The sequence below is a fragment of the Musca domestica genome, unplaced genomic scaffold, assembly GCF_030504385.1.
Source record: "Musca domestica strain aabys unplaced genomic scaffold, Musca_domestica.polishedcontigs.V.1.1 2, whole genome shotgun sequence".
Classification (NCBI taxonomy): Eukaryota; Metazoa; Arthropoda; class Insecta; order Diptera; family Muscidae; genus Musca; species Musca domestica.
Genome location: NW_026712249.1, coordinates 1,643,786 through 1,669,806, shown reverse-complemented (window position 1 = coordinate 1,669,806; position 26,021 = coordinate 1,643,786). Strand labels below are relative to the sequence as shown.

General features: G+C 36.3%; 1 protein-coding gene across 3 annotated transcripts in view; it reads right to left on the bottom strand.

Annotated features, from left to right (window-relative positions):
• Positions 1 to 26,021, bottom strand: part of LOC131802141 (protein-tyrosine sulfotransferase-like) — a 64,637-nt gene that overhangs the window by 25,824 nt on the left and 12,792 nt on the right. For 2 of the 3 annotated variants that reach the window (XM_059121601.1, XM_059121603.1), the window contains exons 1-3: positions 23,624 to 23,802; positions 11,162 to 12,001; positions 4,286 to 4,416 (exon numbers count right to left, since the gene is read on the bottom strand). In XM_059121601.1, coding sequence (XP_058977584.1) covers positions 4,286 to 4,416; positions 11,162 to 11,341 — 311 coding nt within the window. In that variant the 5' untranslated portion in view covers positions 11,342 to 12,001; positions 23,624 to 23,802. Of the gene's footprint in view, positions 1 to 4,285; positions 4,417 to 11,161; positions 12,002 to 23,623; positions 23,803 to 26,021 lie in introns of those variants that run through there. The other variant, XM_059121602.1, reaches the window with a different exon arrangement.

The window sequence follows — 26,021 nt, the reverse complement described above, 5'->3', positions numbered from 1 at the left end:
CATACTCACACATTTGCACGCAAACATGACTTTTCATTCATCGTCAGCCGCAGCCACAGCCACAGTTACAGCCGCACATCAACGACAAAACAAACAGTGGACGTGTGAAGATTTTTGCCGGAAACGGAATATTTGTGAGCCACAACAAACGTTGCATACTTTTAGGGTGCGCGCGTAAAAGTTCAACTACTCTCGTTATTAGTAATTGTGGCAAAACCAAATCGAAAAACTACACTCAAATACACACACACACTCACACAAACAAAAGAAAAATATGAAAAACACGTCGTCATGTCTGACACTCAGTAATGCCGCCTTCCACCAAATGGATTTTTGCCACGTTCTGGTTGTTGGTGCATTTTCATTTATAAAATTTCCAACACACACAGACACACATACATGTACAAATTTATATGTGGTTGGTATCTGTGTGTGTGTGTTCGCGCCCATTCGCTTCAAAGTCAAAACTGTTACCTTTTATATTTGACGTTTTGTAAATTCATATCGTGCCGTCAGCCTCGTGGTGTGATATTGGATTCGAATGAATGGCCATTTTGTTAACTAATAAAATCAAATACGAAATGAATGAAACAAATTTGAATAATGGATACAAATACTAGAACTGATACCTCTCGCGATACCCTGATTGTCCGACATACCAATGGAGATGTCAAATTGAAATATAATTCCATGGATTGAAAAACGGAGTTTAAATGTGAATGGATGTACACAGCGGGTTTGTTACAAATCTGTAATGGTATTTTCCCAATTTGCTAAACAAAAACAAGGGAGATTGGTATTAAGTTGAATAGGGGAGATCTCCTTATGGTCTATGGTTATTTATGCCTATGAGAATTAGATAGCGGGATTACAAATAATCATTGGATACCTATAAAATATTTAATTTCTTGGCGCAATTCGATTTAATAAATTCCGAGACAAGGACAAGTCGTGCCACATAAAAAACTAAAAAATGGATAGAAATAAAACAGATTTGAAATGCATACTTCATGATCCAAAAACACACGAACAAATTGGACCAAAATTAAGGCAATCACGTAGTGGCACATATGACCAAATATATATTGTAAAAAAAATAGGTTAATATACGGATTTATTAGTACGCACGATTAGCAGATATTTGACATATTCGCCAAGTACCTTTTGAGTTATGAGTATTTATTTCTCTACATAGTTGTGGAGAAACACCTGAGAGAGTATGAGTTATGACCTTTTAAAAGTTTAACCCTTTGTTGGCAATGGACATGGTGGAAGGGGCCGATATTGCTACACCTGTCCTAAGTCTGATGCAAATATATCACACCTTTATGCGAGGCCTAATGTAGGCAAAATATTGTAATGTGCGACGTTTAAAGAAAGTCGGACACTGATGTCAAATTTTTGTAAGAGTTATCAATATTCAAAATGTTGATTTCTTGTCGGAAAGATACGAAGAATATGGAACATTTTTAATTTTCATAGTTTGGAAAATTTTTAACTTTTGTTTTTGTTTTGCTTGACACTTGCTCTAATATTGTAATGTGTAAATTTGATGATCATAGTACACTGCTCATTCGTTATCGTAGCATTCTTCTGTACTATGTGCCATAGAAAAGAGGAAGTTGAAGTGATCTAACAACCCCACAAATTCATTGCAGTGTCTGCATATTAATGTACAAAATACAGGGTGAGATAAAAAAACTGCAATAAAGTCAAACGCCATAATTTTTATTTCTGTTTTTAATTTTATTGAATGAATGCAAAACATGTCGGAGATAACATTAAAATAAGAATTAGTTTAGATTTGTTCGAATTGGACACCTTTGGCACGAATTAAAGTCTTCAAATGACCAAAGAAACCGTCACAGGCTGGGCGAATGTTGCTCTGCAGTATTTTGGCCCATACCCGGCGAAGCGCTCGCTTGAGGTGACCGACACTTTGGTATGTTTTAGTGCCAACCTTGCTTTCCAAAATACTCCAGACACAATAGTCCAACGGATTGGTATCCAGAGATTTTGGTGGCGCTTGAGTTCTGGTGACCAACCGAAGGTGTACATTTTCAGCTAACCTCTTTGGCAAGTAAACACGATCATTTTTTTTCAATCTGCTGGGCAACGAATGCGTTCTCATCGGAGAAAACCAATTTCGGCAGTTCACCATCTTCGCCCAAGCGAATCAACTCGTTAGCTCTTTTGAGTTTATTTTCTTTCCGTTGCGGTGTAAGTTCATGCACTTTTTGTAATGTCAATGGCTTTACCCTGAGCTCATTTTGCAATATTTGCCGAATGGAGTATTGCGATATCTTCAGTGGCTTAGAAATTACAGCAGTCTGAAGTTGGTTGCAGTTTTTTATCTCACCCTGTAATTACTTCGTATTTTTACAGTCTGGTGGAGATAATATTAGGAATATGTTTAAAGTTCTAAGAATAATTCACGATTTAATAGACCAGTCAAGGACAGATTATCCGTGTTCAGTCAAAGACATATTATCCGTGTCCCAATTGGTTAGACTACGCTGGACGGTGGCAGCTGTGATCAACTATTACATATTTGGCTGACCTAAGTTGTACATCCCAAAATGAAAAGCGTTAAAATTATACACAAATTAGCATTCTTGAGAATTATAAAACCATTAAATATTCCTAGCAAAGTGTACTGAAAAACAATAACAATAACAATAAAACAATCGGAATAGAAGATTATGTACCTAAATATAAAATGTTAAATTCAGCTCCTTAAAAAGTCGTTAAAATGATTTGCAAATACATACATAATGTAATGTATTTTTGTGTTACTTTGATTCCCTGGCCCGCAGAAATAATATCAATTGGGATTGTTAAAAGAGAAAACAAGGACGAATATTTACAAAAACCCGCAGAATTACTGCTAAGGGTATCACAGAACAACATTCGCTCAGCACACACACACACATACATTCATACGTTGCGGACGCGAATTGCATATTCGAGGGTGTTGCCATGGGGTTGTCAGAATTGTCGATTCGCCAGTGCAAACAGCAAAACAAACTGACTGTTGGCAAAAGTGTCATGTGAAAATAAATGTGAAATGTAAAATGCCTTCAGACTCGAAGTCAGCGGCATGCCATCATAACATACAAATGGAATTGGAGAATATACATACACACATACATACATATATACCATCAGCCAGCCCACACAGACTTCTGACATACCTTCGGGGGCCTTCGAAAATAAAATAAAATCCGTCGCGGCATATTTCGATTTTGTTTTGTCGGATGAACATATTTGGTATTTGAGGGCATTTGTATATATCTGTGTGTGTGTGTATTTTTTATGTTTCACAGATATATCCCATCGTATATTAAAATAAAAAACAATACATATTACTACATAAATACATATACAAAAAATACTTGTGGTATGACTGGTTGTTGCATGTGAACACACACGCCGCCACACCACATTCCGAAATAATCTCGTGGGGAATATTATCGAGGGCTTTCTTGCGAATATTCAAAACTGGCGGTGCTTGCATGCAGAGCTGTCACCACGCCGCGTCACAACGGCAACGGAAGGGATCAGAAACAGGGTTTGTTTTGAAACACAAGCGATTTTGTGACTTCTTGTTCTAGGATTTCTTCTCATTTTTTTGCTTTGTTTTTTAATATCGCTGAGCAAAAATTGTTTCATAAATACTGTTTAGTATGCAGAACTTCGTTTTTTTTTTCGTTTGTCAGTGTCCCCTGGTACATGAAATTTTAGTTACATGTCTGTCATTCTTTCAAATAATACTTAAAAGCAAATTTGTAAACATGTGGAGTCATTCATCATCGTCATCAACATCATCGTCATCATCTGTATATGGGTGGATGTTGTGGTGTCTTTCCGCAAGTGAACATGAGAGCTCTACAGTTGGCTGAGCAACACACACACATAGACACACACCCATAGAATCAAATATTTTCCTGTATTTCTGTTTGCCAACATTCGCGAAAAACGTCAGGAAAACTACACAAAATATCAAATTGATTTCATAATTCGTTTGTTACATTGAATGCTTTAAAGAATCCAATTCCAACGGTTTTTTATTCCATTAGCTAACTCGGATGGGAACAGAGTAGGGACAGTCGTATCATTCATAATCCATGACAGTGCCAATCATATTTGAATTGAACCGGAAATTGTGAATTATCGAGAGTATTACGATAACGATGACGTTTATTTACGGGGAGGAAATAGGTTGCCAACTAACACCATCACATATGTTGTCTCCCATTCGAACATGGCTATAAATTTCACTTACCTGACATCTGGATGTGCATCGAGCATAGCTCTCATTAGCGTTGTCCCTGATCTGGGTACACCACCAATGAATATTAATGGCATGTCTCTGCTGTACGAATAGACTTTTTGGCTGTCGCCTTCGACATATTTCTGTAATAAAAGGAAAATATAAAAACGTTATGAAAAACAACGAGCTACAATCACATAAAAACTCGAATACTTTGCGGACCGACGAAGGGTATTGAATAAACTTTTTCTCCTCGGTTTTATTCTGACAACCTTTAAAGGCAATTTTAATGGTGGCTGTATTCTTATTTACAAATATAATCTCCTATAGGCTATTTTACGTTAGCAAACCACTAAATCCTCCAGGTCAATATTGGTGTTCATGGAAAGTCATATTCAGAATATTTTGTCAATTTCATAATTATACCATATGGCTACTTATACCCTCAGCCATATGGCTACCGAAGATATATATCATTTAATACGGCCAAAACGTGTATCATAGACCCTAGGCCACTTTGCACCGAATCTGTTCCAGGACATTTGGAGTAGATCTAGCGATGTCCGTCCGTTGTCTGTCTCGTTGGTGCGCAAGATAACTCTCGAAGGGAGTATCCGATTTGGTCCAAAGCTAGTACATCGTAATATTATTATCAAACTTAGATCGAGTTCGGAGACGGGCGATATCGGTCAACTCCATCTGGTACCTCTCCCACAAAAGGTCGACATTCAAAACAATACTTTACTGCACAGAAAGAGAAAGAATAATACGATTTTGGTTCAACTTTGCAAATCCTAATATTTATACCAGTGCAAGTTCAGGTGCGTTAATGTACAATATCGGTCCACTCAATCAAGTATCTCCTCCTCAAAATTTTGAATAATTCTATCTATTATAAAATGTGACTGTCTTCAAATTACACACACAATCATATTTTTATTAACCCAAGGTGTGTGGTGTGAAAATTCTTCTTCTGGTACTCCCCCACAAAGAGTCAAAATGTTTAATATTCATGAATCTCATAAAAAGCGAAATTAACATCCGATTCCATTCAGACTTGACACATCTCAATATTTCCATCAACACAAGATCGGACTATTTCTTCTGGTACCTTCCTTCCTCACGTAAGGTTCAAGATTTTGAAAAACCAAACGCTCTCTTCAAATTTCACACAAATAAACATTTTGCTAACACAAGATATCTTGTGAAGATAATATATATCTGCGAATCCCTTCTGGCACCTCACCCAAAAAGGGTCACAATTTTCAATTCATTACAACTTGTTATACCTAAATATTTTTCTCTATCAGAGTCCATATGAATATGGACTTTTATCGGAATTAATGGTTTCGCATAAAATGGGATATAAATTTTCGATTAATTATTCATTTGAAAACAAATCAATCAGCATTTCTTTAAACATCATATGTCTAAATATGTCTGCCAACCTTACATATTCTGCCAATATAGAAGCCCACTCCTTTTCTATCGATCTTTATGATTTTGTTAGTTTTTGCGAACTTTTAGCGATAATTTAGAGATTTTGATACCACTCACGTAGGTGCCTTAATTTGACATAAGAATTCGAGTACAATTTTTTCAAGAAAAATGTTTTATTTTGAATTGCCAATTCTAAAATACATTCGTAAAGGTCAGAGACAGACCATTAAAAAAGCTAAGACTAATTTCTTTTAAGGTGGAAACGAATGAAGCCTTTCGATTGCCAAAGCTTTTCTCCACATCACTGGACGGTAATGGTGCAAATTGAAACAATTTAATGTTGTTATTTTGAACAAAACCATCACTTGTGTTATAAATATTTCAATCGGATTTTGAAGACCAGCTTGACGTTAAGACCTCTATCCTTTCTGAGAGATTTTATTATTTGTTTGTTTTTAGATAGTTGAAGTACATGTTTACGATCTCAAATATGTTATATTTAAATGGAAAAACATCTAAATACCAAGCTAGGTTCCAATCGGGTAAAAATCACAAGTAAAAATCCTATGTCTATCCTCATATTATGTAGCTGAGATTAGGGTCAATTTACTTTGTACTTACTTGTACATTGACAAGTCCAAAATCGCCGGGAAAACTGTTAGAAGGGCTTAAACAAATAATCTCCAATTTGAAACGATAAGACAAACGCGGTGAATCGCCAATATCTAAACTTGAATGACATCAGAATCAAATTAATGTTTCCTAAAGTGACAATTTTGCGACACATCTTTTTTTGGCATTTTCGCAAGCTCTCCTTCTTTTCTCATCCGTCTTAGGAAGAGCCACATCCATTCCACCCAACTCCATCCATTTTTGCCTTAAAATGGAATTTAAACTTCAAGTGGAAATATTAAAAGATATCTGACATTAGGAAACAAAATAGTGTCACAGCAAGGTGACCGACTAGAAGCAGTCAGTGCAAGACAAACAAAAAGTGAAGTTAAAGCAAAGAGACGTTAACACAAGCACTTCAGTGGCATCTTCCCCCTTCTCCCTTTCCTTCCAGACTCTATGTGCAACAAATTGAATCTCAGTCAGCCACTAGTCCACCACATAGCGCACCCTTGACGCTCCATGAATTTTCAACAGGGAAATGCGATTTCTTTTTTTTTTTAAGGCACACTTACATATCCACACACACACACATTCCTATCCTTGGAAGACTTGCTGTAGAAATCTTTGGTATTTCCAGATTTACTTTTTTCCCAACTCCCCAAGCACCACTTTATTCTGTAGAATACTAACACTACTCGACTACTTAAGTTGGGTAATGTTTGGCGATGCGACTCAGTCGAGTGGCAGGGTACAAAGGTCGGCAAGCAGCAAGGTAACCTTAGATGGATAATCCTCTAGAAGCTGCACAACTACGCAACGGCCAATGGGCAGGGAAGTCAAGAAACATTCACACACACAGACAAACACAACGAAACGTTTAATTTGATGTTTTGTCAAATTGCTTTTGTGGGAACCATCAAGTCGTAGGACAAGCAGCTCGGTGGACAAATTTAATCAAAAAGTGTCATATGATGATTTTGTGTGGCTCTCTTTTGCTTCAGTTCCTACGAAGAGGAGTTCGTAATGCAGCTAACGTTAAGATGATTGCCTGTGTTTTTCTCTTACAAGACAGCTATGCTCAGGAAAGTACCCGCTTCTACACAGAAATCCTATGGCGTTTGCACAAGTAAATGCTAATGTAATGCCTGAGTGTATCTGAATTACGGATTAGAAATGCAAGAGAATTTAACAAAAGTGAAGGAAGTGTCTAAAGATTATGGGGGACAAAGGCAATTTTGCTTAAGAGCACAGATGATAATTTAAATAGGATAAATTCGGATAACAACTCTGAAGATCGGATTGGATTCATGCAAAATCACCGGAGGACAGGCTAGTTAAAAAAAGTATTTATTAATTTTTAATATACGAATTGGAATTCAAAGGTCTACATAGACACGGTCCACAGTCCCCACAGAGTATATATATTCTTGATCAGCATAAAATTCTATGTCGATTTAGCGATGTCCGTCTGTGGAAATCACTCTAGCTTTCGAACGAATTGTAGTAGATTGACAAAATTTTACTCAAATGTATATTATGTCTGCAAGACTTTTGGTATTGAAAATGGCCCATGTAGGTCCACGTTTTGATATAGCCCCCATATAACGGTAAACCCCGATATTCGGTATTTTGATGATTTTAGCGACATTATTCAACGGAATTCTTTTAAATTTGGTATTTGAAGTTCGTAATGGATACTACAGCCTAAGACAGAAAATTTTCAGTGCAGGTCCACGTCTTCGTATAGCCCCCATATAACGGTACCTCCCGATATTCGGTATTTTGATGATTTTAGCTACGTTATTCACAGATTTTTTCAAGTTTCGCATTTGAATATTGTAATGGCTTATGACAAAAGTTACCTATACAGGTCCATGTCACCGTATAGACACTAATGTAACAGCTACATTCGGTTTTTTTTAAGATTTTAACAGAATTTTTAATGGATTTTATTGTTTTTAAAAATTGCCAAATTCGTTCCATATGGTGGAGGGTATTTAAAGTTCCGGCCGAACTTACAGCTTTTTTGCTTGTTTTTTTTTTTTTTTTTTAATATTTGGTGAGTTTTTTGATATCTGCCATATTTGCAGAAGATTAAAATTATTATATGAAAAAATTAAAATTTATTTCGAATTGATGAATTACAGAAGAAAAGACAAGAGATCTAAAGCTGGGAATAATTCCTTATAACTTCGGTACTCTCGCCAAAGTTTATTTGGTACGTACGAGTCACATTTGCGTTAATCACCCTCGTCCTTTTTTTTCTTGAACGCTGCCCCCATACAATACATTTATAACTCCAAGGTCTCGGATCTGTACTGCTTTGTGCCCTAAATCACCCTAATCATGACATTACTGCGATTAATGTAATTTACTATTTCATTGACTTTACTTCATATTCTAACGTGGACTGCTATTATATTTCAGTTATTGGTAAAGTTCCGCACCCCACACACACACGACGAAGACACAGTGGGGTATACATTGGCGCTGTAAATGGAAACGTACTCCCTATGTGACTGTACTTCTCCCAATCGTCACATTTTTGTGATGAAGGCGACTATAAAAAACCGAGCGTGGTAAATTTTTTGAAGTTGCCATAAATCCTTCCAAATTAGAGAATAATTAATCCAAAAGGGCTTACAAGTTTTAAATAGCGAATTTAATTCGGATATGTGATTATGTTCAAATGTGGAAGAGACTTATATGGAGTGATTCTTTTGCTGCACTTTAAAGTTGTTTAATAGTGATTTGATGCCCGTGAAAATACATTTTCAAATATAACAGGAAAGGCATAAACCACTTGCATTTTGTGTTTTTGCACAAGGGGTTAATTAAAAATACTTTTTTTTAATTATAATGATTTTAACACTTATTTTGATAAATCAAAAACAAATCTCCTAAATTAATTTTACAGGAAAAAGAGACAAAAAAATTAATACTCTCCACCTTTGGGCAAAGAAAATATTTTTTTATGAAAAATGTTGAATTCAGCGTGTTCCAGTTTAAATTTCATATACCAGGTGACCGTTTAGATAATGTTATATGGGGCCATACCAAAACGGGTGCCTATAGATCACTTTATATTACAAAAACTGTTATCTATTGCGAGTCTTAAATGCCAAATTTAAAAAAATCGTGGATAAATGTAACTAGGATAACATGGACCTAATGGCAACAATCATTAAAAAACCGAATATCGAGAGGTACTGTTAAATGGTGGCTATACGAAAATGTGGACCTATACATACAATGTTCCGCCGTCGGTGCTAGAACCCATTATGACCTAGCAATACCAATTTTAGAGAAATCCGTGAAAAATTGTGGCGAAAATCGTCCAAATACCGAATATCGGGAGGGAGGTACCGTGGCCTAACATATTTCATTGTCAATAACAACCAACCTAGGCAAAACACAAATTGTTGTGAAGAATTGCTCTACGTCAACTATTGTGGCCTATATGGTGATTTAAAATCGACTTAGAATATTAAGCTGATCATGAATATATACAGGGTGAGATGAAAATACTGCAACCAACTTCAGACTGCATTTCTAAGCCACTCGTCCGACACCTGTCAAATTTATTCAAGTGACAGCTCATTATATTGTTTACAAGCGTACAACACCATTTTGTTGAGAATTTTTCAGAAAAAAATTAATCGTAATGGTGTGATTTCTTTATATTTGGCTGGAAAACCCATCTGGCTATCGTTAGAGCACTCCAGCATTTAAATGCGAATAAATCTTCTGTGTCTCATATCATCGCTCGTACAAGAATTTACACCGCAACAGAAAGAAAATAGACTCAAAAGAGCAAACAGTTGATTCGCTTGGCCGAAAGTGGTGAACTGCCGAATTTGGTTTTCTCCGATGAGAAAATACCAAAACTCAAGCGCCGGCCATGGTGATAGAGTGGGCCGCCATATCATCCGATGGTCTCTCTCCGCTCATACTAATCGACAATGGCATCAGAATAAATGCCGATTATTATCGCGAAAATATTTGCACTAAAAAATACCAAAGGGTCGATCACCTCAAGCAAGCGCTTCGCCGAGAATGGGCCCAAATACCGCAGAGCACATGTTGAATTGCACAGAAACTATGATATCTGCGTTATTGAGGCGGGTCTCAAATGAAAGGTCTCCAAATGAAAGGTCTTTCTGAGCAAAAAATCGATTATCTGATATCATTTGGGAATATAAGGCGTACATATTCTGCGAGACCTTTCGTTGGAACCCCGCCCCAATAACGCAGCTATGGTAGTTTTTGTGCGATTCATTTTCCATGCAGTCTCCCCACTTTGGTTATTTGTCAACGTGGGGAAATTGTGTAATTTTCCGGTAAAATTAAGCTACGAGAATTGTTTTAATCTAAATACTTGTTGATTTACCAGAAAAGTAAAAATCATTAAAATTAAAAAAAAACATTTTTCAATTCACCCCTTATGCACCAACACAAAATGCAGAATGCAAATCAACACTGTCATAAGTTGTGAGTTTTTAAATTAGCCAGCTGTGCTGAACTAACTCTATAATTATTTGTATTTCAGACTCTATTGACTGTTGACTTAATGATTGAGGACTTATATACTCTTTCCATCATTCGGGAGGAATTCTATTCCATCACTAGAAAGGGGACAAAATCCCCCCGTATTTTTCAAAATCCAAAGCGCTATTGCTTTATACTGTCAGATGCTTTATCCTAGATTCACAAGGAGTTTACCTCGTCTCTAAAACTACTCGCTTCGAATAGCATCGCTACTGAAATAACAAATAAATACACAAACGTCATATAAAATAAACATAATGAGATTACAGCTGAAGCACCACTTACCGCATCTCCTCTCATCATGGCCGATGACTGTTGCCCGGACAGACCAGAGCCAGGTACTGCTTCATCTCTGAAGAAACAGATGGGACGTAATTCCGTAAATTTGAATAGAAACATTGTGACAACGACAATTCCAAGCATGACCCACAGGGTCGTCTTCTTATTACGATAAGGCAGGCGCATGATTATTTATTTTGTTTGTAGGTGTGGGTGTGTGTGTCTTGGGTCGGTGTATGTTGTTGGCGCGTGGTTGGCGTTTACTTTTCCGCAAGCCACAAATCAAAACTACACTCTGGTTAAGGTGGCCGGCCGGCGTTAACACTACGAACTACAACTATAACTAGGCTTTGTACATTTAGCTATGATAGCAACAACAACAATAACGATATCGCTTGAAATGGTAGCAACAGCATCAGCGGCGATGGCAACAACATGGATTATATGAAAGCGGCTAGGTCGTCACAATGTTGATAATGCAATAATTTTCAATGCTTTAATTCAATTTCAGATGCTGCGGATGGATGGTTGATGGTGATGCCCTTTTTCGGCATCGATTTAATGTTCGCAACACTAATGTTGTAATGTCAATAGAATACGTTCTTCAAGGACAAGCCACAACATGCCATACATCATTTACAAATTCCCTGAAGTCGTTTGCAGAACGGAGATTCACAACGCTTTACTAGCTTCATACAATTCTTGGGGGATTTAGGGAATGATTATGGCGTAAAATTGTTAATGGAAGTGGTGAAACAGAGTTCCTTACAGTTCCTGTGGTGTCTTGATGCGGTCGGGATTTCGAATAGTTTTTGTTGAGTTAATTTCCAATTTATTTCAGGGAATCTGAAGAGAGAGAGAGAAAAAAATTTTATTAAAGGTATATGGCTCAAAATAAAATATATTATTATTAGTTTTGTTTCAAATTTCAAGCAACACAGCTCAGTATTCAGGTATAATTAGATGAAAAACAAGACCTGCTGTTAACTTTTAAGAGGATCTGTTTAAAAAGACCTTCGTTCCCTTTAAATTGATTTGTAATGTGATGATGAGGTACTTTGGGGCTTCCAACAAGAAGGGTAAAATCACTAAAAATGCAGATTTATTAAAAATATATCATTCGTTATTTGGAATAACTATTTTTACATGATTGTTGAACACAACGCAATTCTACTTTACTAGAAACGCTTAGAGCCATTGTTTTATTTCCGTTTTACACAATATATAAGTTGAACAGTTTTTTACATTTTTAAAGAAAATTGAATTTTTTATTGTTTGAGGTGTAATAGATTTGTATCCAATATTACCCACCAAATAACAACAACAGATTAATAAATATAAGAGAGTTTTCTGTCTAAAGTATAGTCATGGTTTTCGACGAAAACAACATTTTTTTTCTTAAAATAAAAAAAATTCATTTAATAAAATTAAAAAATATTATATGAACATAAAAAAGGGAATATATTTTTTTTCAATTAACCGTTGTTTTTGAGAGTCTAACCACAAAAGGCGCTAAAGGGGGACTAAGTGGTTTTTTATTGCCAATTTGCAAAGTTGTTATCCACTAGGAAAATAAAATGTCAACTGTGTTTGTGACCTTCAAAATATCGAAATTAAGGAGATACTGTTTTGGGGGCTATATAAGATATTGATCCAAACTAGGCAATTTTTGGGTAGGGAGATTCTATCCGCTTGAAATGCGATATTATTCATCATATTCATTGATTCAAATTTATGATTGACACATTCAAAGTACCAAAAATCAGAAAAAAAACCCTAAATGGCCATCATTTTAAACATTGACAAATAATTCCCAATCTCAATTTCAAAGATCCTAGGGGTAATAACAATGTCAGAGCAAAATTTCGAATTGACAAAACGCTTCCATCGCGCAATGTTTGGTGCGGTTTATGAAGCATTATTCTCGTATTTACTATTTCCAAAAAAATAATGTATTTTTTAATAACTTTGGCACTCAACACTATCGGTAGTCTCACCCAATCGTGTATGACCTTATTAACTCATCGTGTTTATTGTTAAACGATTGCTGTTAAGGTTAGTATCACCAGTTTTTTAATACCTTTAAATTATTTAGAGTCACGCTTCACATCTAACTTTGGAACAGAAAAGACAATTACTTAAAGCAATAAAAATGTTGAGTGATAATCTTTACACGACCATTAAAAATATTAAAATTCTTATTTCGGAAAGAATGTTGAAAATTTGAAACTTTAGTTTCTTCGTTCCTCTCTACGCATTTTTCAAATTAAGAACCATCCACATTTCTCTCATACGGAAAATACTCGAAAAAAATACGTGCCTTTGACGCAAATTCGATAATCGTTTCCATTCGAGAAGACAAACCCCGTTTGCAGTTGACACCCAGCCCGATATATTTGGAGGAGGAACAGTTCAATTGCGTGGTTGCGATGTCGCGGCGGTAAACAAAAAAGCCTCCTTTCTGCCCCGCCATTCAAATAGGCCAAATAGAAAAATAGCAATTTTGTTCAAAATCGAATCATTGTGAAAATTCACTGAATCGGATATAACGGTAAACAAAACAAGACTATTGATTTCATATCGGTTACCATGGAGTGCATTCACAGCAGATACTCGTCGTCGCTGGGTTTGTGGCTGGGCCAAAAAGTGGGTGGCATAGAAAGGCTGTCACACACCAGTCCAACTATCCAATCTCCAATCACCACACCACCAACCAGGCTGTTTGCCTGTCTGTCTGTCTGACTGGCATGCGGCACACATATTTGTACTTAACTATATGAAAAGTTAGGAACTATTCCGAGTAAAGTTACGCTTCAATGGACACATGTTGCCCACACTTCTTTTCTTGTGCATGAGAGGGCCAGAGCTGTGATTCGCCGGCACCGGCCTGATCGAAGTTCATGAAGTTTGTCTGGGTGGTGCTGATAGTAGTAGTAGTTGCTGTTGTTGTTTGTGTTGGTATTCCATACAGAGTTTATTTACCTATGGTCGCAAAAATGTTGCAACTTAAATGCCCATTAAACTGTTGTAAACAAACATGGCATGTTTACCCTCGCCCGCCGGTCTGTCCCCATTCTTCGACACTCACACACAGACGCATAAATAGATTGTTCCAGGACTAGAATAATTTTATAAATCCCCTCATAACAACTGAAAGTTACTACTTTGGCCACAAGAAAGCTGCTGGTGTAAACGTTAGTTTTATAGGAAATCGATTTACGCAATCCATAAGATAACGACATGATACATGCTGAAGCACATGCTTTGGGTATGCAGGACACTGCAAATCCCATAACCAAAAAAGTAAATTTACTGATTATAATTTTAAATAATTAAAAATTTTGTTAGAATATGGAAAATGTTGAATGGGGAAGTGAGTCTGATGGGAAGGCTAAGCTTTTCAACATTTTTATAATCGAAAGATAGTTGGATTTTGTACGACCTTTTTCAGTTTTGAAAGAATGAAAAACTTTTCTTTTTATTTTATTTCGAATCATTTTCCAAATGTTAAGAAATGTACGGACATTCTGAAAAAAAAATGTCACGTCGAGGTCATATCAGAAATGACTTCAAGATCTATGAAAGCCCGCACAAGAGTTGTTCGGTGAGGCCAATCTCAGACTTTTTTAAACATCTGCTTTTCACTCTAAAAGATATTACAAAAACTTTCTAAACTACAAACGGAAAATTCTCAACAAGTCAGACAATTGTACGACTTCGTGGCTTATTTTTGTACTCCTCTAAAGAAGAAAATTTAAAATAAACTGTTAATAAGATAAAATGTTTTTACCACATTGTGAATGGAATGAACTGTGAATTTTCCATAAATTCCATAAAGAAAATGTATTTAATAAGAAACTCGAAGTGATATACAGGGTGAGATAAGAAACTGCCACAAAGTCAACTGCTGTAATTTTTACATTTTTTTTTAAATTGTATTGAATGAAAGCAAAAAATGTCGGAAATAGCATCAATAGCTTCAAACGGCCAATGAAACCGCCACACGCTGGCCGAATATTGTTCTGTGGTATTTTGGTCCATTCCCAGTGAAGTGCTTGCTTGAGTTTATCGACACTTTGGTATTTTTTAGTGCCAAGCTTGCTTTCCTAAATACTCCAGACACAATAGTCTAACGGATTGGTATCCGGGGATTTTAATGGCCATTGTGCGTTGGAAATGAAGCGCGTGCCGAGTGCGATGATGATGAGTTCTATTGGAATGTCCAAGGTCTGCGGCCAAAATGTTTGCGTGCCCAAGGTTTTTATACACCCTTCAGAATATTTTCGGGATAATATTCAGGATTTATTCTGATGTCATGGTCGATTAATACGTGCGGAGAGCGACCATCGGCTGTTATGGCGGCACACACCATCACCATGGCCGGTGCTTGAGTTCTGGTGGCCAACCGAAGTTACACATTTTCAGCTGACCTCCTTGGCAACCAAACACGATCATTTTGTTTGTTTACAAACTGCTGGACAACGAATGTTTTCTCATCGGAGTGAACCAAATTCGGCAGTTCACCACTTTCGGCCAAGCGAAGCAACTCTTTAGCTCTTTTGACTCTATTTTCTTTCTGTTGCGGTGTAAATTCTAGCACTTTCTGCAATTTTAATGGCTCATTTTTCAATATTTGCCGAATGGAATATTGCGATATGTTCAGTCCACAAACCATTTTTCGGCCACTGCGACGCGGGTTTCGATCAAGTCGCTTCTTTACTTTTCGTACCATTTCTGCTGATGTTGCTGTTTTCCTCCGTCCACTTCCTTGACGACGGGCCATTACCATAATCACGGTAACGAGCGATGGTACGAGACACAAAAGATTTATTCACATTTAAATGCTGCTAAACGATAGCCACTTGTGGTTTTCCAGCCAAATATAAAGAAATAACACTATCACGCTTGAATTCTATCACGAAGAACTTTTTTCTGGAAAATTTTTACCAAAATGCTTTTGTACGCTTGTAAACAATATATGAGGTTTCAATGGAATAATATTGATAGCTGTAGGACGAGTGGCGTAGAAATGACTGAAGTTGGTTGCAGTTTTTTCATCTCACCCTGTTATAGTTACATAGTAGACCTAGAAAAGAGCATAATGGAGTTCATTATCTAACCTTTCTAGCTTAAAAGAAATGTAAAATTTTCGTAAAATTTTGTTTCAGTTTGAATCGATTTAATATCATTGGGGCTATAAGGGGGTTAAGCCAAAACACGGTTCAAATTAAGGCCTTCTTTAGCTTTACCAGTTGAGCTGAAAAGATAATATCTAGAAAAAAAACTGGAAAATGCTATAAATACTTTTTTTTACAAAAGTAATACTTTATTTCTTATAGAGAATGATCTGTCTGCGTGATTTACTACTTGTTTTTCGAAAAAGAATATCGAGTCCCTCTGCCTTCATAATGGCAATACTCATCCTTACTTACTTATCACTGCCTAACCAAGAAATTGCATGGTTTTTATAACTAATAACACTCAAAATAAGGCTTGGCAGCGAATGGGTTAAAAGACTTGCAAGCCGAATTTTCGATCATATTTCTTTTAAAAATTTAAAACTTTTTTTGTTATTTTATAGAGTCTGCAAACAATCACTGATGTTTATTACAAACTTCTTTAATTTCTCCCATTTTCGACTTGCCTCGATTTGGGTCCCACTTGAATGAGTCCTTTACCGTCTGAGAAGCAAGGCATTTGATGTGCTTCCTCTTCTTTACAATTCTAAAATGTCTTAATGAGTTGAAGTTGTGTTTTCTTCTCGTTTGCATAACTTAATTTAGATTTTGAATTTTCACGACTAAACTGATTAACATTTAATTTTATTTATTTATTTAAAGATTCATATACAGCTATACAGCCGTCTCAAGGGCCAAGTAATCAAATATGATGTTAAAAGTGAAAAAAAAAAATATTTAAAATATAACAAATTCAATTTAACATAATTGAAGTAGTAAGTACGATGTTAATTAGTCATATGTGTCATTTTTTTATACAAAAGGTTATTAGCTATTTTCTGATACAGCAACATGATAGAGAACCAAAAAAAGAGAAAACACGTGTTTCGCTGTCTCACTATCTCCCCGACTATTTATGTTATGTGCCCTCAATTGGAGTGGATCTTTCAGATCAAAATAACGTACAGCATTGGCAATCGAAAATAGTTTGAAAAAATATTACTTTATTACCCAACGTTCCTTTGTTAAGTACCTCTGGACATAAAGCCACAAACTTTTGATGTCCATAACAGCAGCAACAATTGATGAGATAGGGAAAACGACATGACATATGACTGCTCTTTTCTCCAACAAATTACATCCAAATCAGTTATAAAATACCGCAGATATCTGTAAAATTAATTTTGCTAATTTTCAGAGAAATCGGTTAAAAATAAGGGTCGATATTTAAATTGACATAAAACATGGCCTTCTTAATTTAGCAAAAATAATAGCATATTTAAATACAGGTTCGAGAGGCTTCTGTAAATGTATTTATATGTTGCATTTCCTATTGAATTGAATTTTCTTCCATAATCCAGTTAAAAAACTATGGCTACAGAATTTGCATTTGGAACCACAACTCGATGGTAATTTATCACACACTGTTATACTGCTTGTTTTGCAGGGTAAAGTACGCGTGAAAAGCTATTGCAGATGAGTTGGCAAGGAAATCAATACATATTTTAAATGATGTTGCGTTGTGTGAGAAGTCTAGCTAAATGTGGCCCGATATAGTCCATCCTCGATTTTGAATCTACAAAAATGCTGTATTATTACCGTATGTAAATTGAGTCATTAGCAAGAATATACATTAAGTTTATGATCAACGCTTATATTTCCATGAGATGTGTAACATCACCTACACACTGAGGGTAAGCACACAATGTCCTTCTTAAAAACCTCCAATTATCAATCTGATTTTGTTCCGAAACTCAAAAAAGGATACATGCCAATTTTGAATCTTGAATGGTTTTTGCAACACTGTTCAGTATCAGTGCCACAGATATTCCTAATCCCCTTTTTGCAAACGAACGCTGCCAACAAAACACCATCCTCTTCTTGAAACCCACTCCATTCGGAGCCCATTCAAAGGATACTCTGTGGATACGGACAAATTAGCCTTGCGTCACATTTTACATCAACATTTCCAAGATTATACAACATTATGTGCATTTGCCGAAATGGCTCAATGCGCTGGCAGGAATTATTGGAAATAAGATTTGATCTGAACGGCCAGACGACGAACGGAGCACCAACACATTGCGTGATTTCGAACAAAACCAAGTCATTCGAAGCCATCGTCTGGGTAGGGTATTCCCTAGCAGATAATTTGTATCGAGGGACTTATTCAGATGTGATGATACAATTAAACAAACCAAGTGATTGCATGTGTCCCTGCGTGTGTGTGTGTGTGTGTGTGTGTGTGTGTGCATATCGATATCTACCCCGTCATGCAAGGCATCATGCGAATGTCTCCCCATTCGTACGATGTGTCAAATCTGACATACATTCCAATTGGCGTTCGAAATAGGAGTCTGTTGTGTGTTGGAAAATTATGGTTGAGTCGGTGTGCATGTGTTGGTGCTAATGTTGCCATCCAGGAACCCATTTCCAATAATGAAGCACACAATAATGGTGCGGCACCACATCCTCGTTAGCAGAAGCAACAAGGCATGACAGGCTGTAGCATTGATTGCGGTCGCTCATATCTTTTAAATTAAAGAATGAAAAATAAAATGGTAATGGTTGTTTGGAGAATTTCTCTTGTTAGGGTCAAAGATCACAAACATGGTTAGTTTCACGGTTCAATTCTCACATTTATTGGGTAAACTTCTCACCCCCCCGCACAAAGGAGCATACACGCATAATTGAACATTTACAAACACACGAACACTGGGATATGGAGGCCTATACTGGATGGTTTGTTTATAAACTTTTCACACTCAAATAAGTTTTGAGTCGTTTATTTAATTCGAAACACAAAAAATTGGCAATAAGAAAAAAAACTGTTTCGAAATATGTACAAAATATACCAAAACATTATGGAAAGAAATTTTCTAAGTCAAAAAAAAAAAATGCAAGGGAGTTGTAGGTTACTACCTATACCAACATCATATAGGCGACAATACTGTATAATTATATAAATAATTATACTGTATAATTATATAAAATATAACGTATTTTTAACAATGTTTGAGCAACACTTATGGTGAACAAATTCTGTCCTATGTTGACAAACTTGTTTTGATTTATTGGAATTTTTTTGTGTTTCTGCAAAACCATGCAGCGCATAGTTGGGACAATTTCGAATTTTTTTTTAGATTGTTTTTTTATTTATTTACCGGTTATCGCAGGGGTTACGGGTCGAGCCTCAGCTTCGACATCATAAGGAAGGTACTATCATAAGAATGACTAATTGCGCATAATTACCTTGAAAACTGCAGAGACTAGAGATAAGCTAAGGACCTATGTGGAGCCTTTTTGACAAGATACTTAAGAATCATTAATTCAAAATTCCTAAACTTTTGAAGTACATAGTTATAAGGTGTTTTGCCGACAAATATATACCCTCAACATGCATTCGTTTATTTAAATATTGTTCGACTTGCATTGTAATTATTCAAAATTATGTTGATTCTTGTTGGCGACGGCACCGAAGGAGTGGACTGATAAGACCCATAGTTGCACTAATTTATTTGATGTAGGGTAAAATATTGCGTTGTGCTAAGTTAAAGCCAACATCGGATAATTATTTAAAATTGTATGAAAACGTTGACCCTTTGTCCTGAAACGAATTCGTCCAAAGGGACCTCCTGTAGCCATATAAAAAACATGATGAAAATTCTTAACTCTCATAAACAACGTTTTCAGCATTTTATGTGGCAGCGCTAACTAGAGCAGGCCGAACCGAATATTTATACCCTTTCAAAAACATGATTTGTGCCCAAATCGGAATAAAATTGTAAATTTCCATAATATTTTTTGAGAGGAGAGAACACAAAATATCAAAGGAACATCTGATTTTCTTGGGAATTAGAGCCAAGTCCTTACAAGTACTGACAATTAGGATACACTATACCTAAACGAGTACCGGTGCATTCCATTTTGTCTTTGTCGCGATTTGGACCGGTAACCCTTAAAACTAACACAAATCGAAACTTACTTTACTGAACAAGAGTTTCACAAGAAACGCTTTTCCGAATCAACAACGAATCGAAATCTTGGAAAACGCTACATAGGCCTATATTATATTATTTTGATGAATTAAAAGCGGAATGGAAACTTGAAATACCCTCCATTATTTGGTGGCATGAAAATGTTATTGTTACGCTTCGATTGACCTAAAAAGGATTCAATGTCCGTTACGCAACAAATACATAATCGATTTTGGCTTTTACTTTGTCCCGAATCTTTTAATATATATAACGACTAGGTTCTTACTATTGTAGAATACGTCCCTTGGCTGCCAGCCAAAGCAAGCTTGCATGATTCTTATCAAATTTAAATTATGGGTGTTTTCCTGCACCCATGCATAAGGGTGATATGAAGGCTCGGCCAGACGGTAGATTAATTTAAGGCAAACATATTCACACACGCATAAAAATGACCTGATTTCCTTTCCCCTCCTTTGGCAGCAGAAAATGTTATCGATGGTAAACGGAGATAAACCAAATGAAGCTATTGGGAAAAGTATTTGGAAAATGATAATGGCAAAGCCGAACAAAGCACAGCAAAAAAGTAAAACTGAATTCCATTTATAGCATTTATTTGGGTGATTGTTGGTGTTTTGTTTGGGCATTGCCGTCTAGTTCACCGTGACACAGCACGACCGTCCAAACATCAAATTTCCATTTGCCATGATGAAAATCGAATCCTTTCTCCATTTTGCATACAAAATAAAGTGTTTTGGTTTCCTTTTAATCCAATTTCATTAAGTGTGACAAGGTGGAGGAAGAGGAGGAAGGTGAAGTCGGCGCGGAAACTGGGAAACGTCAATTATAATAATTTCAAATACTATTTGGAGAGGGTTGTGGCAACTGCTGTCCTACTGGCGAGTGACGAATCGCTGAAAATCTGTTGACACAAAGCGACAGATCCACCGACAGGCGGACAGTCAGACGGACAGATGAATTTCAGTTTTGGAAATATTTGCATATTTGTCGTTGTGAAATGCGTTGGGAATCATTTGCATTTGAATTGAAGCATTCTTGTCTATTCTTTGTTTATTAATGGCTGGAGCTTCCATTGCCAAATGGCCGCCAGCAAGTTAAACAAGTTGTGTTCGACAAATGCCGAATGCCGAACAAAGCCATTCTCATTTCTATTTGAATCAATTTTTGGTATTTCTGCTCAATTCCTTTCTTGAGCCCGGCAGCAATGTGGAATACAATTAAAGTTGTCACTTGACGGCAACAAAGGGTTGACTGCCGTTATGAAGACGCAGAGCGAGAGGCACAGGGAGGGAGGAGATGTAAGAGAGTTTTGTAATTTTGCAAGAGACATTAATATTCGGAAGACAAACTTAACGAATATAAAACAATTATATTTAAATCTGGAGGGCTTACAATTATCTAGCAATGGACCGAATTCACAGATGCATTAGTGGAATAATGCAGTTGTCTTTATTGCCGAACTGAAGGGAGAATGTTGTTGCTACTTAATCAAATTAAGTCTAGACCTGGTATTGGTCAATACCAGCCATGTCAATCCTATAATTATCCCATACGAATAGAATGGAAAATAGAAAGTATGAAGCCCGCAACAGGGAGCTAAACAAAACAATTTTGTCGAATTGTTAGCGGCTTTCAAATCAAAGTGCCACACTTCATACCTAAGCTGTATTGCGGTATTGAGAGCAATAAAACTTGTACTGAATAAATTTAATAATTTGTTGTTGACTTAGGCTTGTTTAAAACAAAAACTTGAAATTTTTAATAACAATGCCTTCTTCAAACGGAAGAAATGTCCTTATTTGCATTTCTTCGGTCCAGCAAAGAGCTGAACATTGGAGGCAAAAAACTTTTTTAATTTCCATCTTTAATCAAAGAGTCTCCCGGCCATTTATTAAACAAAAAGGTCACAAATAAAAATGTCGGCCATCTTTTTAGGTCTAATGAAACAAAGTTTTGTCGCCAATAATTAATTTCACTTCCATTTGCTGGAATTTAGACGACACACAAATATGTGGAGGAAATGGCAAGGATTTGTTAAATAGGATATTTTTCACTTAATTAAAAAAAGAGAATACCCACGACTTTAATGAGGCATTGGTAAGTAATACATGTTCTTTTACGATGGGTTTTCATTTTTAATTTACAAAGGCCCTAGGTGGTTAGCTTACATGTTGTAAAAACTGGTTCGATTATTGGGGCAAATAAATTTAACTTTTAATGCCCTCTCCTGAATTGAGGAGCACTGCAAAGAGGCACTGCACTAAATCAACAGACCTGCATCGTATGAAAATATTGTCAGAACAAAAATTTGGGAGCTGTATGGAAAGACCTATATAGTCCGCCGACCTATCTTCCGATTCATTTAGTAAAGGGAATAAAATTAAATAAAAATACGTATGTTCTTAGGTCTGCAGGCAGGTCAAACAGATGGACAGTATCGGTCCACGTTTTCTATTATAGTATCTCCCGATATTCGGTATTTTGATGACTTACGTACAATTTTTAAAAGATTTATTTCAAATATTGTTACATTTAGTTCGTAAAGAAAACCACATCCTTCGGCAGAAAATTGTCTACATTCGGTATTTGGTATTTGATTTGAGTTAGAAATTTCGTAGAGCTCAGCGAAATTTTTCAGGCAAATAGTTGAAATACGGCATTTGAATTTTATACTGAATTCTACCCCTCTGGAAGAAATATATAGAACCCCTGTAACTCCCGACATTTGGTATATTGAATGCAAAAGTTCAAATTCAGAATTTTCTTAGAAATTTGCGTAAATATATATTCACGCATATAACTACACCTCCTGTTATTCGGTAACTTAAGCAGTGCCTCTAGCAAAAAAAAATATTTCCGGTTTTAAAGACATTTTACAAATTTTGCAACTCTCAAATTAAAACTCCACACCTTAACATTTTCGGTTCTTTCTAATTCCAACTTGTTTTGCTATTAGCCAGAACAATGCTAAAGACTTACTAAAATCACAGTTTAAAGTGCCTTCTGGGCATCCGGTAATGGTGTAAAGCGTGAACGTTATTGAAAATTGAAAATTTTCTGTATTCAATCTTTTTTTTTTTGTTCTTTGTTAACTTTTTCCAACAACTAATCCAGGCTATCACCCTCTCTCTCTCCCTCTACCTATTATTATTATTATAAATTCCCCTCCCACCGACGGCCATGAATTGACACTGCCACTGACAATAGGTGTTAATGAGCGTGTGGGTGTATAATATGGATGTTCGTGTGTTTCTATTGTGGAGCATTAATTAAAAGAGAAAATTAATTAGACTTACTTTGTATGCGGATTAATGTCCTTTTTCCAATGGCACATAACCAGCCAGAAACCAATACACACACATAAACATTCACACGCACACAATACACTGGCGAATCTGGGTCGTTGGTGGGTAATCGATAGGTCTGGCCCTGGTTGTATGTGTGTGTCGGAGTGTGTGCGCCTTTGCCTGTGATAGGGATTAATTGTTAACAAACAATTTCCAACCGAAAAACTTCAAGAGAGTAAACAACATATAGACCGGTATCAGCATCAGGACCACTAACACGTAATACAACCAACTTTCGGTTATAACGTCCGTCATAACTGTAACGAGAACAAAACAAAGCAGTGAAAAAGAAGAAGAAGAGATGTGAAGTGAGCAAAAGTAAGCATCAACGGAAACGGAAATTACAGGTGAGCAACTTGTTGTAAAGAGATTTTCGGATCTGTAACTTTGTAGCTAGAAATGTGGAAGATGAGTGTTTTATACAAATTTTCAGATTAGGATTAAAACTTCTAATACCTCTTTATTGTTGCCTGTTGGCATCCGAGTAGTGTGCCAGACATCCAGCCAGCCAGCCAGCCAGGCAGCCATGTATGGATGTGCACAAAGAGAGACAGACACAAGCAAACGCAGAATGTGGAGCAGGGGGCAAAGCATGTTACCATGTAACTGTAATGGCCACCAGCATATTCATAATACAAATATTCATCCTGAGTTAAGCAGAAGACTTTCCTGAGTGCACAGACTCTGATTTTAATTGAGAATGGAAAAAAAAAGAAAACACAACTTGTTCCCTTTGCTAAATTGCCAAAATGTGAAAGCAATTAGTGCGAACCTTTTTTGTACAAATGCAATCCCCCTCAAGGGAGTGAGCACTCCCCTCCTTTTCCACACCATCTGAATACACTTGGGTGGTTAAGTGCACATAGAGGAACATATGTCGTAGGACTCATAGAGGTCGCATATCGGAGTGGATGTGTCGGGGTGTTTGGTGTTGTTTTCCTTTTGGCACCCGCATTAGTATGAAACTGTTGTAATTAAGTAAATAAGGCACTACGAGGCCTCTTTAACACCAGCGACAAATTTGTGGAGTGTTGGAGTTGCTGTGGCGTTGACCACATGGCGACTGTTGAATTACGTGTTTTTGGCATGAAGTAATCAGCGAGAATGATGTGGTAATTTACGTCCCTTTTAGGCTACGTACACAACACAGCGAATATATGTGTGTTACAATTAATGGATCAGGAGTTTGTTTTGCTATTGAAATCAATAATGACAGCAATATTTCTAGCATTTTCATTCAATTGTTTCGGATTTATTTCCCCATACCGAAGACCAAGTACAGAACGAAGTGAACATTTGCACATGTAATCGTTCATATTGCGAAATAGAATCGATATATCCTTTGAGCGAAAGTCGTCAGTTTCGAGGGGAAAGAAAGTTTACCTTTAGTTGTAAGAACTTTTACTTTGTAGGACATAAGAAGGATCGATTAATTTCTCTTATAAAAGGCGTCTATACAGTTTTTGTACACACCTTAAATGTATATTTAGACTTGGATTGATGATTTTCATTTTTTTAAATTACCAAGTTTTCGAACACACCCCATACAGATGTAAATATGTTTTTTGAACTCTGCGAATAATTCAGTACAGTATCAAAAAGTTCGTGAGCACTCCTATACCAAGTTCAAGTGGTACGTAATTCGCCCTCTATTCGTTGTTTAACCCTTAATAATGATATTTCTTCTTAATTCTGCACACAACATTTTTTTGAGCGAGAACAATTTTATTCAATTCAAATCACTCCCAGGACTACAAAAAATAGGTCCATTCCCAACACATAAAAGCATTTATTAAAAAATAAACATATCCCACGAATCCTTATTTCCGCAGAAGACTTAAAACGACGGGATGTAAAATTCTCATTGCTATTGCCTTCCTTTTTATAGACTCGGTATGACCTTTCTGGGATTATGGTCTGCAGATTAAACAACAGTTCTTGAAGTTTACATTTTAAAAGGGTGTACTGAAAAGGAATTCATTAACTTTCCCATTTGGACTGATATTTTATATTTGTAGCACATATACGTGAGGGCTTTATTTAAATCTGGACCAAATCCCCAATATCGGTAGGGTTCGTATTTGGACCAAACAAATTAAGTGTACAAAGTTTTATCTCAATCCGAACATAAATACAACCTGTACTTCAATTGCAAAATTACATAAACAGAGCAAGGGGCGGACATGCATAATTAGAATCGCAAACTCTAAGCCATGATGTTTCATTTCCCTGATAGACCTGCCTCTCTCATTTAGTCATCTCTTGGGGAAAAAGCCAAACAATCAAAAAGAAAAAGTGGAAACCAGAAACCCACCGACAATATAAAGAGTGACATGATTTTATATCC